The sequence below is a fragment of the Propithecus coquereli genome, unplaced genomic scaffold (genome assembly GCF_000956105.1).
Source record: "Propithecus coquereli isolate 6110/MARCELLA unplaced genomic scaffold, Pcoq_1.0 Scaffold110, whole genome shotgun sequence".
Taxonomy (NCBI): Eukaryota; Metazoa; Chordata; class Mammalia; order Primates; family Indriidae; genus Propithecus; species Propithecus coquereli.
The window spans coordinates 3297431-3315721 of record NW_012134970.1 but is presented as its reverse complement, the minus strand read 5'-3'; the positions used below and the strand labels follow the sequence as shown (position 1 = coordinate 3315721).

The window sequence follows — 18291 nt, the reverse complement described above, 5'->3', positions numbered from 1 at the left end:
CGAACTCCTGACCTTGAGCAATCCACCTGCCTCGGCCTCCCAGAGTGCTAGGATTATAGGCGTGAGCCACTGCGCCCGGCCCTAACTATCATTTTTTAAACAAAGATTAGTGTGCCCATGAAAATTGGCCATGAGGGGACCATCATCTCTTATGTTTCTCAAGGTAGAACAGAAATGTTAAAAACCACTGCAAGAGCAGAAAAATAGCTCAGAGCATAGCTTCTGGAGCCAGGCAGCTGGAACGTGATTCCAGGCTCCACAATTTACTAGCTATATGCCTTACGCAAATTCCTTAACTTTTCTAAACTTGTTCCTTACTGGCAAAATGGGAATAATAATGTGACCTGCTGTGAGGAATACCTGAGATAATAAATACAGTGAGCTCAGCAGTGTCAGGAAAACATTAAGAGCTCTGTGAGTGTAGCTATCATCATTTTTTTCTTTTTACTTTGTAAATAACAAAATATTCACATGGTTCAAAGATCAAAAAATATAACAAGGCATACATTGAGAAGTCCTGTTTCCCTACTCATAACTTTTCATAAGATCTGTGTTATGACATGTAAAGTACTTAATATACTTCCCCCTCCCACCTCAGCCTTCCCCTACAGGTAACCACATGTATGGGTTACTTATGTATCCTTCCTGTATTTCTTTTATAGATTAAAGCACAGAGTCATATATAATCTTATTCTTTTCTTTTGCAAAAGGAACAATATTATACATACTACCTTGTCATTTGATTTTTTTTTACTTTATATTATATCCTGAAGAACTTCCTGTATCTGTATGAGGAAGCTTCCTCATTCTCCTCATAGCTGATTAATTTTCCATTGTGTGAATAAACAGCCAAGGCAACCTGTCTCTTACTGATGAACGTTTAGATTGTTTCCAGTCTCATGTACTAGAAATAATCTTGCAATGAATAAACTTATTTGTATATCATTTTGTAATTGCACTGGTATATCTGAGAATTAATTCCCAGAAGTGATATAAGTGGGTCAAAAGGTAATCACCTTGATGACTCTACTAAAATGGCCCTATTTGTATTATTTTGCACTTTCACCAGCAGGGTATGAGAGTGCTTGTGTCCCACGGTCTTGCTAATAGGAGCTATAGGCCAACTTTTTGATATTTGTCAATCTCATAGGTGAAAAAATGGTATACTGGCATAGTTTTAATTTGCCTTTCTCCTGTTGAGTCAAGTTGCACATTTTTTCATACATTTAAAGGCTGTAGGTATGTTTTTCTTTGTAAACTGTCCATATTCTCTGTCCTTTCTTCTGTTGAATCTCTTGTCTTTCTCTAGGGATTTCTACGATCACTTTATAAATTAGTCCTTTGTCTCTGCTATGAATTATAGATATTTTCCCAGTTTGTCATTTATCCTTTGACTTTATATGTGGTGTGTTTTACTTGAGTTATAATTTTGATATTTAATTTAGTCTTCACTTTTCAAATAGCTGGGAAGGAGCACTAGACTGAGAGTTAGAAGCTGCTGTGTAACATGAGGGAAACTCCTTACCTTCTCTGTGGCCCAATTCCTCTTCTTTAAAGTATGATAATAACAGTGATAGATGTTTCAGGGCTTATGTAGGAATTAAGTGAGATAATGAATATAAAGCCTTAAGGGAGGAGTTCCTGACTCAACTAAGCACTCATAAATGTTAGCAATTATCACTTAATTTAATTTAGTTAAATTTATGTCAACAATCTGGAAAAATACCCAAACATCCATTAATAGAAAAGTTGGGCCCAATAAACTGATGATATCCAAAATGGCAGTTTTTACTCCTACCTTGGTTATATTCACCAGTGCTTTTCATTTTCATATTCAATATAAGTTAACAGGCATTATTTATCAACTACTATTACCCAAATATGGTCTTTTGTTTATTCTTCCATTTATACAGCAAATAGTTACCAAGTCTGCAGCATGGGCCAGACATTGTGTCAGGAGCTGTAGTAAATGTTGAACACATTGCTGAGGGTCCATGTCCCTGTCCTCACTGGGCTTACAGTCTAGTGAGGAATGCTAACAAGGAAGCGGCAATTGCAACTCAGCCAAGTCCTCTGAGTGATGCTAAGGGAGACATGCTCCTTTGAGGCCACCAGTCCACTTGTATACTGGCTTCCTCAGCGCTGGCCTAACCAAGGACTTGCTCCTTTAATTCTGATCCTTCTCTCTTGCAACATCAATATTTCCCTTTGTATCAAATCACTCCATCAGCATAGAGACATGTAACATTCCTTTTAAATGTTGGCACAGTCCTCTGCATTACTCTAGACACTCCCTTGAATCCAGTCTCATGGTGTGCAATACTGCTTACATCCCCACATCTGCATCTTCTGTGCAGATGCTGTCCAAGTCCAACGTCCAATTGCTTATCCAACATCTCTTCTTGAAATTCTAATAGGCAACCGAAACTTAACACGTCCAAAACATACCTATTGATTTCTCTACCCATCCCCACCCACCCTGCACCACTATTCACCATGTTAATTCATGTAAAAACCTGGGAGTCAGGCTTGACTCCTCTATTTGTGCCATTCCCACATGGAACTCAACAGTGAGTCCTGTTGGTGTTACCTTTAAGACATATGCCAAATCTGACCACCTCTCACTGTCTCCACGGGGACTCCTTAAGCCCAAATCACTATCATTTCTTGCCTACATCCATTCTTGTCCACTCCCCAATAGTTGTCCACCCAGCAACGAGAAATCTTTGGAAAACACAAATCTGAGTGTTACTTCTGCTCTCAAACTCCTCTAAGAATTCCAAGCAAGCTCAGAATCAAATCCAAAACTCCAGTCCAGGCCTACAGGGTGGGCTCACATCCTGCCCCTTTCTCCGGGTGCATTTGCACTCTCTTTTTTGCTCATTCTGCTCTAACACCATACTTACTCGAGGCTGATCTGAGCCACCTCAGGGCCTTTGCATTTATTTTACCCTCAGCATGGAATGCTTTTTCCAGGCCCTCACATAGCTTCCTCTCTGAGGTACCTAATCAAATATCACCTCCTGTTCTATGCAGTTTTTGTTGTATAACATATTCCAAAACAGTATCTTAAAACAATAGTAATTGTTTCTTTTGCTCATGAATCCGAAGGTTACCTGGGCTCAGTTGAGTCATTCTTGGTTGTAACCAGATGGTGGTTGGAGCTGGGGTCATCTTGATTGATGACTTCCTCACTCACATGTCTATCATCTGGGCTGAGAAGACTCAAACAGCTGGGGAGCTGGAGAGTAGACTGTGGGTAAGTGGCTTCATACATAGTGGTAAAAGGCTCCCAGAACAAATGTCTTTAGATAAATTCATAGACCTTACATGGCCTCTCTAATCTATCCTTTAAAGTCATGCAGTGTTGCTTCCTCTGCATTGCCCTCATCAAAGCAGTCACAAAGGCCAAACCAGATTTAAGAGAAGGGCACAAAGACTCTACTTTTGATAGGAGGAGTGTCGAAGAATTTGTGGACACATTCTTAAAGCACCTCATCTCCTCTGAGAGGATTCTCTCACTATCCTCCCTGTCAACTCCAGCCCTAGAGCATTCTCTATCCTTTTACTCTGCTTAGTTTCCTTCATAACTCCTAACTGATACTGCACGATACCTTTTTTGGCATATTTGTTTATTGTATCTCACCCACTAGAATGTAGGCCCCATGATGGCAAGGAAGTTGTCTGTCCTGCAGCCCCAGCCACTAGAACAACTCCTGCCATGTAGCAGGCCCTCAATAAAGGATGTTGTATGTTGGCTCATTGGGAGCACATGAGAAAATCTCTTAAATAAGACTTGAGAAAGATCCTGAAAAAAAATTAGTGTTGGACACTGTTGTTATATTATCTTTCCATCTCAACGAATTACATGAACTAAACAAACTGGCAGATCCACTGGTTATAAATGCAGTCCTAATTAGCTTATATTTCTCCACTCAAAGGAGCCACACTGTCTTATTTATTGACAAAGATTCTTTCATACAATAGGTGCTTTCTTGCCTGGGCCCACCACAGTGTCCTGGCATGAGAGCTGCTGCTGAGGTTTTCTTTTTCTAAAGCTGGAAACTTCTCTTCTTGGCGGGATGATGGGACCAGGTGTACATCAATGGCCCGGCCCTGCGTTTAATGCTTTTCTGGCCCGGAGTTAGACCTCCTGCCATGTTGATGTACATCACTTTGATCTAGAAAGTGATTTTCAAGCTGAGATTGAAACACTTGGAGACACATTTTACTTGATAAACACACTTCATCTAAGAATCCAGAAAGTGCTTTACAAATACTTCTTCACCCAGCCTAATAGCTCAGCAGGGTGACAGGCAGGTGGTGAGGGCTATACATGTGCAGCCCTTGAGCTACAAAAGATTACCTGCTGAGTGAGTTAAAGGGGCTGTGGAGGGGGTGCTGGGCTCAGAGGGTGAAAGACAGAAGGAGCTATTCAAGATCACCGATCTCCTTTCTTAATATTTATGCAGCATCTTCATTTCAGTAACATACTTGTTTTGCATGACTTCTTATTCCTTCCTAATAATTTCCATGAGTTCTGCCTTTATTGTACCCACTGTGATCCAGTACCTGGCACAGTGAAGGCAAAACAATTAACAGGTGTTAAAACAATTTCAGTTTACTTTTGCCTGACATCATTTAGGTATAAGCTTAAAATAGATCCAGGCAAGAACCAGGTTGTCCAATTGATGTTCTCCACCTGAGGCTGCTATCTTTTAAAAAATGCTTGCATTCTTGTTAACTTATTGTCTCTCAAAATGTCTAAAAATCATGAGGCTATTATATGCAGAAATTATTGAATAAGCTATGACCGCTTATCTTATTTCAAAGATGATTTGTGTTGGGGGAAAACAGGCGGCCCAGAGGACAGGGAAAGACTGTACAGAACTAGGAGCGGAGAGATGTGGATTCTAAATCCAGTTTGCTACTAACTGTCCAACTTTGGATAAGTAGTGTAATTCTCCATTTTTAGTTTCCCATATATAAAACAGAACTAATAGTACTTAACAAATTTACCAATCAAAGGGAGAATAAAGGTTTAAGAGAAAATGAGCTTTGATAATTGTCTGGTAAAATTAATAGACAAATATAAGATATTGCTTAATCAAAAAACATTTATGAGTGTTATGAGCTGAACTATATCCCCCCAGAACTCGTATATATAAATCCTAACTCCCAATACCTGCTAATGTGACGGTATTTGCATTTAGGGTTTTTAAAGAGGCAATTCAGGTAAAATGGGATCATTAGGGTGGGTCTTAATCCAATATGATTGGTATCCTTATAAGAAGAGGAAATTTGGACACAGACATGAGGAAAGACCACATGCCAACACAGGGAGAAGACAGCCATCTATAAGCCAAGGCATGAGACCTCAGGGGCCAATCCTGCCATACTTTGATTTCAGACTGCTGGCCTCAGAAGTGTGAAAAAATAAATTTCTGTTGTTTAAGCCACCCAGTCTTCAGTACTCTGTTATGGCAGCCCTAGCAAGCCAATGCACTGGGCATAACCTCCAGATGGATGTTTCATCCTGCTCCCAGGGCCGGGTGTAATCTTTCAGGACCTTCCTATGAGGACAGGTTGGGTCATTCAGGCAATGAAGTCAAATCACAGTCCAAGAGGGCAATAAAAGATCAAAGGCAAAGATCTGATGAATTCTACTAAGTCCAAAGTATGAGTCATACCTTTAAAAAAGAAAAAGAGTCCTTAAGTTAGAAGCTAAGGAGGAAGTGAATAAGTGTGCATACTGGCAACAGGGGGCTATTATTTTTCCAGAGGATGCCAGAGAAACACCTATAGGCAATGCCAGTGCCACTGGAACAGGGCCTAGTCACTGAGGTGTGGGGCAGATCCTAGATTTAGCCAACACAGGACTGTAACCCACTCTGGAATATTTGCAGTGGGTTTTTCTCTCCACGCATGATCCTCCAGCCTGTACTGGATGCTCTGAAGCAGCATTCACTGAAGCTAGTTGGAGTGGCAGGTGAGGAACATAAAGGTTTCTGGAACCAAGGAAGTAATATGCCTTGGGGAAATGCTGAAACAAAATGCTAACACGATCATCTAGTAAGTGGTAAATACAAAAGAGATAAGCAGGAACAGATAATCTAGTTCAAGGGGACAGTACTGATACTGAAGACATCAGATGATATTGGAAAGATCCACAGAGATGTTAATAGAGCCTAGAGCAATTCTTGAAACCAATGGTAGTCCCGCTTAGTGACATTTTAAGGTCAATGATGGCCTCAGTCTTGGGTAACGACATAATGACCACCCCTACAGCTATTGGAGATTTCGTGGATTTCTACCACATGTTGCCAAGCAGTGTTTTTCAATATGGTTTGAACATGAGAATCACCTGGGTAGCTTTTTCAAACCACTGATGCCTGGTGCCGGTCCTCAAGAAGTTTGACTTAATCAATGTGGAATGGAAACACAATTTTATGATTCCTATTTTTAGTATCTAAGGATTACAATATGCACTCAGTATCGAGAGCCACTGCTACAGGGCATAAAGGTGCATCTGCTATTGCCTCTTAATGAGGCCTGTCAGTTCCAGATAAGGCTTTAGTTCTACGGAAACATTCTACAAGAGAATTCCTCATCATGTGGTTTCAGCTATACACTGATACCCAGACTTCCAAAAACGCAGGTTCTCTAGGAGTTTTGGTGGCCTGTATAATACACTTTTAAATGTACTTTTAGAAGATAGAAGCTCACCAGGCCTCCTGACATTCTGGATGACGCAGGCAAGGATTGGGCTTACAAAAATGCTGTCTCCAGTCGGTAAGCCTGACTTAACGACAAGCTAGTCTTGCCCAAAAACCATGTGGGTGGTTGACCAGGAGATCATACCCTAGAGAAATATAGGCCTAGATCTGCCCCAAACCACATGACCAAGGACTTCCTTCCTCTTCTTTCATTTAGTTATTCCCTTATTCATTAAAAAACACTTCCTGGGCACCTACTACTTTCCAAGTACTTAGCATGCAAGCTGAACAAGATAGAAAAGTTCCCAAGCTCATTAGCACTTTTAGGTAGAATGTAAACTCCAGGGAGTTCACGGACCATGGTGTTTTGTTTTGTTTTGTTATTTTGAACATCATTGTGTCCCCCATTCTTAGCCAACAGTAGGCAATTAATAAATATTTGATGAGTGAATAAGTGTGCAAATAAATTAGTTAAATGAAATATGAGAACAAGATGCTCTAAGAGTATGTACATGGAAAACTAAGTTACACTAGGAGGTTAGGGAAGGTTCTTTGAAAAAAAAAAATGGATAGCCAAAATGAGATCAGTGTGGTGAATAGGGAATAGCATAGTTAAAGGACTGAAAACTTGGAAAAAAGTGGCTTGTCTTGAAAATGTAAAGTTCAGCATGGCTACAGCTTAGGGGGAAAAAAGTGAAGTTGGAAAATTAGGAAGCGAATAGGCCATACAGAGCTCTCTAGGCAATGTGTATTAGTTTCCTACTGCAGCTGTAACAAAAGACCACACGCTTAGTGGCTTAAAACACAAATGTATTATCTTACAGTTCTGGACATCTGAAACTCAAAAAGGGTTTCATTGGGTTAAAATCAAGATACCAGTAGGATTGGATTCCTTTATGGATGCTCTAGGGAAGAATCATTTCCTTGCTGTTCCCGGATTCTAGAGCTGCCTGCATTTCTTAGCTCACTGCCTCCTTCTTCCATCTGCAGAGTCAGCAAGAGCAGGTGGAATCCCTTTTCATGCTTTGAATTTCTCCTGCCTCTCCTTCTGTATTCACATCTCTCAGATCCACTATTCTGCTTTTAAGGGTTCATGTGTGGGCCCACTCAGATAATACAGGATTATCTCCCCCTTAATCACATCTGCAAAGTAGCACAGATTCCAGGGATTAGAACATCGACATCTTTGGGAGTCTTTATTCTGCCAATTATACTATGTTAGAAAATTTGGACTTTATCACAAGAGTGATGGGAAGCTACTGAAAGATTTTCAGTAAGGGAATGGTAAGGTCAAATCTGCATTTTGAAAAGATCCCTCTGGATGTCTTGTGGAAACTGGGTTAGAACTAAATTTTTGTAGCCATCTAGGGGAAATGTAATGTTAGCGTAGAACAGAAAAATGTCTGAAAGAGATGAAGAAGGATGGATGGATTTGAGAGTCACTTACAGGACTATAAACAGTGGTTGATTTTAGTGGTCGATTAGATGTCAGAGATGAGGCTACGGGATGTAGGATTAGATGAGGAGAGCCCAGGTCTTTGGCCAGGATGGCTGTATGAATGGAAGTGCCATTTACCAAGACAATAAATACAGGGGAGGGGCAGCTTTGAGAGAGGAAGAACAATAATGAATTCATTTGGGGATAAAATGAGTTCAATGGGTCATGAAGACATCCAAATGCAGATATCCAATTGGGAGCTGTATCCAAAAGTTTAAAATTCAAGAGAGATATATGGACTGCAGATTTATCTCTAGATGTCATTAGCATAAACATGGAAACCTAAACTCTGGGAAAATGTAGAAAAGAAAAGAGAGAGATCCAAGGGCAGGACTTTGAGGAAAAAAGACTATCAGAGGAGGAGCTTGCATAGAAGAGCAGGAGTACTATGCAGCAAAAAAAAAGAGAAGTGAAAGAGTCTAGTGTCATTCAGTCCAAGGGAAGAGAGTGTTGTAAAGAGCAAGAATGGTCAACTGCATCAAATTCTGTGAAGAAGTCAATAAGACAAGGACTGAAAGGGACCAGTGAGCCATGTGGCAGTCATCCTTGACTTGGGCAAGAGCAGTGTTCATAGGGAGCGAGGGCTGAGAAGTGATTGGGCAGCTAAGAACAAGAGAACAGGGTACAAACTATGTTTTCAAGAAATTTGGCTACAAAAAAGAAGAGCGAATTTAGAGATAGCTAAAGGGGCATGTAGGGTTAAAGGAAGAGGTGAGACTTTTTTTATCTTTTTTTGAATGATCTAGCAATTCCTTTAAGAAATGCCATTGTAAAGAATAGGAGGGAGATGGGAGTATCTGCAAGAAAATGTGAAGTCCGGGAGGGTGTTGTATTTGTGCGTGCATTGGCCTGTTCATGTTTAATGTCACAAACTTGAGCACATTACACTACAAATGGAAAGGAGCTGGTAGTGAGGGAGTGTTGAAAATGGAGGAGATATTGAATTGATCAGAGACCCCAAAAAGAGCTGGGATGTAGGGCTTCTGTGGCAAGACTGGCCTTCCCTAGCCCTCCCTCTGGTGTAAGAGGCTTCACTACAAGAAGGATAGGTTCAAGTTAGAGAAATAGAGGCAGGGAGTTTGTAGAATTCTTGTTTGGTGGCATCTGGTTTTTTTTGTGTTTGTTTTTTTTTTTTCCTCCCTGTTATTTAATGAGATAATTACTCCAAGTGGTGTTGCAACCAGAAGAGATCCAAATGGTGAACCAAAAGAGAAAGAAAAGTTCAAAGCTAGAAAAGCACTTCTGAGCATTGGGTCTAGGGGTGTGAGCGGAGGCCATAAGTGCCAAAATACATGATGTTAAAAGTCAGAAAGATCAGGAATAAGTCCTGAAGTGGTCGGTGAAGCAGTACCGTATCCAGTTTAGGACATACAGAATACCAGAGAGGGAAGCCTGATTTATGAGGTGTTTGCTACAGGAAGGCCAGGCTGGCTGGCTTAAATTTGCACGAGAACCAGGCAACTCGAGGCTTTGCCAAACTCTCGGGGGATGAGAGTGGGGAGGCTATAAAGAAAATGAAACGAGATTTCTAGCTTCAGTGAGTTCATAATCCAATTGGAAGTATAAGATTAATCACTGTAAAACATGTGGCAGGATGCCTTGCTAGTTTTCCTTGTCACCATTATTGTGTCATTGTTGTTAGATTAAAAGTTAAATAACAATACAGTATAAGAATTGAACAAAAAGATGACCTGACAACACAAAGCAGCATGCAATCAAGTGTCAAATGAGAGATACAGTAAAAGGATAAGTATTAATAGTATGATTTGGAAGGAGGTAAAGTAGTAAATAAACTGGTTTGTGAAGACTTCTTGGAAACAGACAAATATCATTATAAATCATTATAAATTGATCATTATAAATTGATGTGTTCTATTCTCTTAGTTATGGCCAAGAGCCAATAGAAAGGAGTGGCCCTCCAGCACCCATAGACTGCAAAATGAGCCCCTGGAGTGAATGGTCGCAATGTGATCCCTGCCTCGAACAAATGGTAAGCACTCATCTCCATTCCTCCAACCTCCCCAGATGGAAACTGCACTGCTGGCATCTTCAGGGAAATGACTAGGAGGCAAGGAGTCCCCAAAACTGAGTTCCAAACCCAGAAACAGAGATGGAACATACAAATGTATGTGGTTAACTTTGCCAGGAAATCTGAATGGTGCACAGAAAATTAAATGAGTGTCATGAGAGCTGGACTTCTGCATAAGAGATGAAAAATCTAGAATGCAAAGTGTTACTTTAGGTTACATCCGTAATTGCTTCTAATGCTTCTATCTTAAAACCATTGACTCATTTGGATTTAGAGGGCTGCAGTGGTGTAGATGCAGCTTGAGGCTTGAGATCATCATTTTTTTTTTTTTTTTTTTTTGCATCAGATATTCTAACCTTTCCACCTGGTTTTGTACAGTTTCGCTCAAGGACCATTGAGGCATTTGGACAATTTAATGGGAAAAGCTGCATTGACTCTGTGGGAGACAGACGACAGTGTGTGCCCACCGAGCCCTGTGACGACATTGAGGACGACTGTGGAAATGACTTTAAATGCGGTACAGGTAATCTTTGTGCTCCAACTGCTCATTTCAGGTTTCTGTGTGCCCTGATGATTGAAAAGAAAAAACGTGCTTCTAGACACTCAGATTTCCAAGTGTGAAAACCTCCCCAACAAGGGTCGTCTATATATTCTGTACGAAAAACTCAAATGTGGTTTTCTGGTACCTCACCTCTAGTATTAAAGTACATTTGATAACTTCAGAAAGAAAGAGAGAAAATTTAGCATTAGACACACTGTGTGTTTCCTGATTTTGACTGCAGGCAGATGCATAAAGAGGCGACTTCTGTGTAACGGGGACAATGACTGTGGAGACTTTTCAGATGAGGATGATTGTGATAGTGATCCCCGTCCCCCCTGCCGCGACAGAGTGGTGGAAGAGTCTGAGCTGGCGCGGACAGCAGGCTATGGGTCTGTATTTCACTTGAATTTTTCCAGATGAAGATGAGGGAAAACGATCTCCATCTCTCTCACTGTGATAAAACAGTAGAAGAGTTTGTACAAAGGGCACAACTGGTACAGCCTATGGGTCTGTATTCTCTTTGAATTACATTTCAGCTTGAAGGAGGTGCAGAATAAGTATCTCAGGATACGGATTCAAAGTGGACAAACCTCCTGGCCTCAGTAGGGGTCTGGAGAATGGACTACATTATCAGAATGTTAGGTTATTGCTTCTTGGTCGGTAGGAAATAAAATCTCTTGTTTATTAACTTCTGGGAGATTACCATTGACATGATATGTTAACATTTGGAATGAATTGTCCATAGCAGGTCTGGCAATTCTATTCAAATATTTGAGTTGCTGGGAAGGCTGTCTTCCACTGGACTGTCTCTTGGATCTATATCCAATTATAAGTTCTCAGGAGGTTCCGGCATTCTGGAGTTGAGCAGGAGAATGGGATCAGAGGAGGCAGTTCTGATGCCAGAGGATGATGGTGTTGAGGGACTGGTTCTCATTAGAGAGAGCTGACATTTCAGTCATTTTCTATATAAAACCTAGGGGTTCTGGACAGGTGGCTGTGAGCTCAGGGGGAAGTCTCAGAATTTAGAACTCAGGGTTATGCAGAATAGAGACTACATGCAGAGATCAGTGCTCCAGGAATTGAGAAAATGACACATTCCTGAAGTTCTGTTCCATTTTGTTCTGTTCCATTTAGTCAGAGGACATTGCAGAGATATTGACTACATAGTCTTCATCAGTTGTTCTGGGCTGTTTTCTGTAAGGGTACCTTGGGTGGATTTGTTGGCAAATTGTCCCCAAAAAAGACACAGTCATTCTCCCACCCAGTAGTATCTATATATATATATATATATTTTTTTTTTTTTGAGACAGAGTCTCATTCTTTTGCCCGGCTAGAGTGAGTGCCATGGCGTCAGTCTAGCTCACAGCAACCTCAAACTCCTGGGCTCAAGTGATCCTTCTGCCTCAGCCTCCCAAGTAGCTGGGATTACAGGCATGCACCACCATGCCTGGCTAATTTTTTCTATATATTTTTAGTTGTCTGATTAATTTCTTTCTATTTTTAGTAGAGACGGGGTCTCGCTCTTGCTCAGGCTGGTTTCGAACTCCGCCCGCTTAGGCCTCCAAGAGTGCTAGGATTACAGGCGTGAGCCACTGCGCCCGGCCTCCCAGTAGTATATTGACAGAGAGAGTATATGGCTCTATTTCATCACCTATAATGTAATGAGTCTCTTTATCCTCATGATCCCAGTGCCTGGTTCATAGTAGGTGCTCAATAAATGCCTGTAGGTACATAAACAGGTATATTAATTAATTAATGAAAATCTGTTAATAGGTGCTTTCTAAAGTAGCATCAATTGGCAACAGGTAAGCCTGAAACTAGGTCGCTGGTAAGAAATTCAGGTACAGGGCTCCAGTCCTGGGAACATAGATGGGGAAAGGAAAGAAGACAGAGGTGATGGTAAGAGCAAGGCTGATGGAGGGATAAGGTAGGGTTCTCAACCAGAGCTGATTTCCACCCCAGGGCACATTTGGCAATGTCTGGAGACCATTTCCATTGTCACATCTTAGAGGGGGAAGGAGTGGGGAGTGCTATTGGCATTTAGTGGGTGGAGGCCAGGGATGATGCTAAATATCCTACAATGCACAGGATACCCTGACCCAAAATGTCAGTACTGCTGAGGTTGAGGAATTCTGCACCAACGTACCAGGTAGTTCCTAAGCTAAGACCTTGATCAAGTTTAGCTAATAAAGGAGATGTCTCCTCTCTCAGGGCAAAATGAAACTTCTACTTCTTCAATCAACATGAGAAAAAAATTCCAGGATACCAAGAGTCAGGCACCAGATAAAGCATTTCACACACCCTTTATTCACTTTATAAAATCTTGTCCAAGCAGCATTCGAATATTACCCACAGTGCCTTCGGCTCTTAGCCTAAAGGTAGGAATCTTGAATCAAATGGATGATCTCAGGCCCCAAGTTCAGCAGGCGCTCTTAGCAAATGGCAGTATATGGTATTGGGGTTTTTCAAAACCTCATAACCAGATGACTGCTTGCTCGAATGAGTCCTCTTTTTGCTGCTTTTCTTAGGGAGAGATTGTGAGTCCACAGTGAAAGTCCATTACTACTTTATTTTGCTTTAGTTGGGATCCAAGAAACAGTTTTCTCCTTAATCTACACAAAAAAGCTTGGCATATGTTATTTATTCTCACTCAGTGTAAATTTATAGTTTGTCTTATAGGAAAAAAATATAGAAACTTTGGCCCACTTAGCTGAAAACCAATCATCCATAATCTATTGGTTTCCTTTGTCAGGGGAAAGAAAAATTTGTTACAGAGCATTTGCTAGGGAGTTTCATAATGAGGCGCCCCAGAGCTGGTCTACCAATCCTTCAATGCCTCCTTCTTTACCACTGTGGGGGTGGTGCTGGGCGACATCACAAGGCTGAGCTTGCAGGGCTGAGTAAGGAAGTGGGGGGCCCGGCTCTGGGGAAAGGTCAGCTGCAGACATGGAAAATGAGGTAGGCCTGATAGAGTCAGTCCATCACCGTTTTTTATTAAATTCCCCATTACCATGAGCAATAACCTATAACAAATCTAGTGTTCATAAAACCTATTGTTCTGTGACAGCTTTCACTTGCATAATACTTTGAAGTTTTCAAAATCTTTCTCCACATTCTATCTCTATAGCTTTTTATAATAATCCTGGTGAGATTGTTAAGGGAGGTATTATTATACTTATTTTACAGGTAAGAACTGAGTGAAATAAACAAGGCCATTTGACAAATTAGTTTCTAGTAGAGCTAAAACCCAAGTTTCTCTGACTCATAAAACTATATTTTTCTGCCACGCCACCTTACCCTCTCTTCCTTCCTACAACCCCCACTGCCACCCGCAGCATTCTCCCACAACACTACAAAACCCATAAATCAACACCTGAATTTCAAAGCAAAACCGAAAAATGAAATTCCTTAAGTAGCTATTTATTATACAATTATTTGAATTAAGAATATAGAAGAGTGGTATAAATCAGTAATAATATTTAAGAACATGTTTCAAAACAACACACTTTGTTATTAATATATTTGTGATATTTTTCCATACCATTGGCATTACATATCTAGTTCCTATAAATCTCTGTTATTCTTACATGGAGCTACGGACTATATATACTAAATAGAAATAATAGGAGTAAACACCCTAATCATAGCAACATGCTTATAAACCGCTTCTACACAATTCAGTCTGGAAAACCTCAGCAAATCCTGTCAACAGTCACATACAGTTAGATTCTTTTATATACGAAAGTCACAAGCACTTACGGTAATTAATTTATACTTTTTTCATTTGAAGGACTCTCTCATTCACTTTCTTATGCCAGGAGAATTCAGTTGTATCACATATGTTTCAGCCTCTTGTTTTGTAGGCATCTGAGATTTTCCAGAAGTGTTTAGGGAAATCCCCCAACCCATCTTGCATTCATTGAAAAAACATAAATCCGAACCAGCTGTAAATGATGTACAATATGCAAGGAATTATTTTTTGTGATCTAAGCATAACACCACTTCTGTGAAGTGAGTTTCCCTTCAGTCCACCTAGTAAATTGGAACTGCCTGTGGTTCTAGATGCAGGTGTGAAAACAGGCATCTCTAAGTGCTGCCAAAGAACATATTTTTTTTTTTAATTTCTCAGGTGATGACTTTCCATCCATGAGAAGTTTTCGTGTTTCTTGGCAGAAAAAAATTGGCTGATTCTAGACTAGACTGCCTGTCTCTATAGTAGTGAAACCAAGTAAAAGGTTTCTGACACATTTTTTTCTTAGTTGTACTTTCCACTGGGGACCAACTTCATTGTAACTTTCCAGATGGATCCAGCCAACTCCTCAATCTGCTGTTTTGTGAACAATAACCTCCAAACTAGGGTAATGCATAGCATGGGGTACACAAAAACTTTCCAAGTGGAGGCAGGTAAGTTTTAAGGTAATGGTTTCCTCAACTATTAATTATTTAGCTAATCTGTCTAACAGTAAATCCTCAACTTCCATAGGTATTTTTTTTTATAAAATTAATAAGCCTGACAACTGAGCTACATTTGTTGTCAACCTCATTCTCCTCTTTGTGTCCCATTTCACAATCATTTGCCTCTCACTTTCTGAGGACAGAGTACATCTCTCACCCATCTCACATTTTATTATGGGGTATAAAACCAAGAAACAACTCCAAATCTTGGTATTCAGTTGGACTCTAACAATTTGGAAGTTAAGTAGTCTCCAATTCTTTTTATCAACAACATTGAAAGATCTCCTAATCAATTGTTAGATGATGGACTATAAGAATAATTTTTGATGAAACACTAGTATGTGATATTTTTTGGTATATAATTTAGAGAAAGATCAAAGAATTGTGTGACACTGTGGTAACAAAATTTCTTCTATTCTTATCTACTTATTAATGTGAATAAAGCTTCCCAGCATTTATATCTATTAAAAAAAAAAGTAGGGAACAAATTGGTACTGAACCTTGTCTCTTCCTAGCACTAAGTAATATTCATCCATGCATGCAGAAACTAATCTATTAAGAAGAAGCTCCATTCATTTCATTGAAATGGCTTTTCAATAAAATTTTATTTATGTTTAGTAATTATTTTAAAGTTTTTAATATACATATATACTAATAATAATGAAGAATTTTTTAATATTGAGACCCTGTGGTCAAAGAACATTTATTATTTTACAATTTTAATTAATATCTTGTTTGCACAGAAAAGTATGACCAGGTAACAATAAAAACTTTCAAGCATAAACTACATTACATCAGGTTAAAATTCTGTGGGGGAAATGGAATAGAAACATGGATTCAAGAATAAAAAGGGGGCACAGAGTATTTAGGAAATCTCTGCACCTTCTGCTCAATTTTTCTGTGAACCTAAAACTGCTCTAAAAAGTAAAGCCTATTCAAAAAAAACAAAAAGACATTCTATAAAATTTCCTACTATTAGAGAAATATCATTGCTGTAGTACCCCCCCATCACTACAGCATTTATATTCATTGAATTTACTTTTTAAAGTGGCAAATAATTATATTTTAGAGCGTAAATATTCAGAGCATTCTTGGGAATTATATTCTCTGCAACTAAATTTTAGATGAAAAATATTAAGCGTCGCACTAAAAATGTGCATGAAGGCATAGTTATCAAAATTCCTTTATAGGGCACCCAAGCAAAATATCTGAAGAATATTAACCAAAAACATGCCATACATATTTCCATCCCTAGGCTATCACCCACCAAATCCTCCTGCCCTTCTAGCTCCATCCCAGTTTACTCACCCTTCAGAGGCCAAATCAAATCCTTCTTCTAAAACTCTTTTAATGACCCTCCCATGGTGATCTCTTTCTCTTAAAGATTCAACTTGTACAGCACTTACACATACCACTCATTTGGTACAAGTACTATGGTCCCTCAGTATCCAAGGGTGATTGGTTGCAGGACATCCTGCAGATATCAAAATGCTCGGATGCTAAAGTCCCTGATATAAAATGATGTAGTATTTGCATATAACCTACGCACATCCTGCTGTATACTTTAAATTCTCTCTGGATTACTTAAAATACCTAATACAATGTAAATACTATGTAAATGGTTGCTATACTGTATTATTTGGGGAATAATGACAAGGAAAAGTTTATACATGTTCAGTAAAGATGCAATTTTTTTCCCAAATATTTTTGCTCCACAGTTGGTTGAATCCACAGATACAGAACCCACAGATATGGAGGGCCGACTGTATATTGTTCCTTGGACTATTTTTTGAAATTAGTGAGTGTATGTCCAACTCCCTAACTTGAACACAATTCTGAGAGCAGAGACTGTGTATTAATTATCTTAATATTACCCATGATAGTTAGTTACAAACACTATACAATACATAGATACAGTAGTCACCTAAGAGTTAATCATCAACATAAACAAAGGTTATTTTCATTGTTCACTGAAAGTAAAGAGGTACAGGGTCTCTGTTATTGCAAATACACAGTAGGACAGAGTTCACTATCAAATAAAGAAGATATAGCTGAGATCTTATTTAAAAAGCAAACATAGATCATTTGTTTCCAACGTTGCATGTCTTTGAGGTTGGAGCGGTTGCATCAAAACCTTAGCAATACCAACATAAGTATTTATTGCTCACAAGATTGGGCTTGACTGGCAGTTCTGTCTCAAACTGCAATGGCTGGGGTGGTTCTGCTTCCTATTGAGGTTTGGGAATAAGCTGGGGTTACTGGGATAGCCAGGCCAAAAGGGCAGCAACTACCTAACAGAAGCCCTTTGCAAGGCAATGGCACAAATACAAGCAAGCATAAAGAACCACAAGACCTCTTTATGCCAAGCCTCTGAACCGGCCCACTGTGACTCTCAACCATGTGCCATTGCCCAAAGCAAGTCACATGGCCAACCACAAAATGAGTGGGAGGGAATGGCACTTTGCCCACGATGAGGCCATGCCAACAATGTATTAATATAATAGATGCAAGGATGGGTGACAAACTGAGAACAAAATTTTCATCTTCCATGAGGAATAAGATGTTTAAGAAAGTAAACCAAGTATGTTATGTTTCTTTTTTTCCTCATATTCAAGTTAATAGGTATAATTTTTGGTCCTACATTAGAATTTCAGGGTCATAGCATTTTTCATGAAAGGTACTTTTGGTGAGATAGGCAGTGAGAGATGGTTAATTTTATCTATACACCAACTTTGAGAAAGATATTTGTGTATCAATTCCTTAACTTGTCTTCTATTAAAGTCAAACTCCTATGTTCATTTTCTTTGCAGATTTAAAATTTATTAAAAATGTGCTATTTATAAAAAGATGTTGTTTTTAACCGACTGACAATAGGATACCCTTTCAATTATTTTTCTTGCATTAGCAATGAGTTTATGGTAAGCCATCCACACCCTGACAAATTGCTCTTGAAACCAACACCCAGATTTGTAATCCAGTTCATTGGAGTTAGGAATGTGGTCTAGAACAATGGAAGAGTTTATGCTTTTGTGCCAAGGTAAGTTATAGGTTT

The 18291-nt window shown here is 39.5% G+C and overlaps 1 protein-coding gene across 1 annotated transcript in view; it reads left to right on the top strand.

Moving 5' to 3' along the window:
* Positions 1 to 18291, top strand: part of C9 (complement component 9) — a 55730-nt gene that overhangs the window by 3114 nt on the left and 34325 nt on the right. Inside the window, exons 2-4 of the mRNA XM_012649541.1 lie at positions 10099 to 10204; positions 10622 to 10766; positions 11026 to 11173. Of these exons, the coding sequence (XP_012504995.1) occupies positions 10099 to 10204; positions 10622 to 10766; positions 11026 to 11173 (399 nt within the window). The remainder of the gene's footprint in view (positions 1 to 10098; positions 10205 to 10621; positions 10767 to 11025; positions 11174 to 18291) is intronic.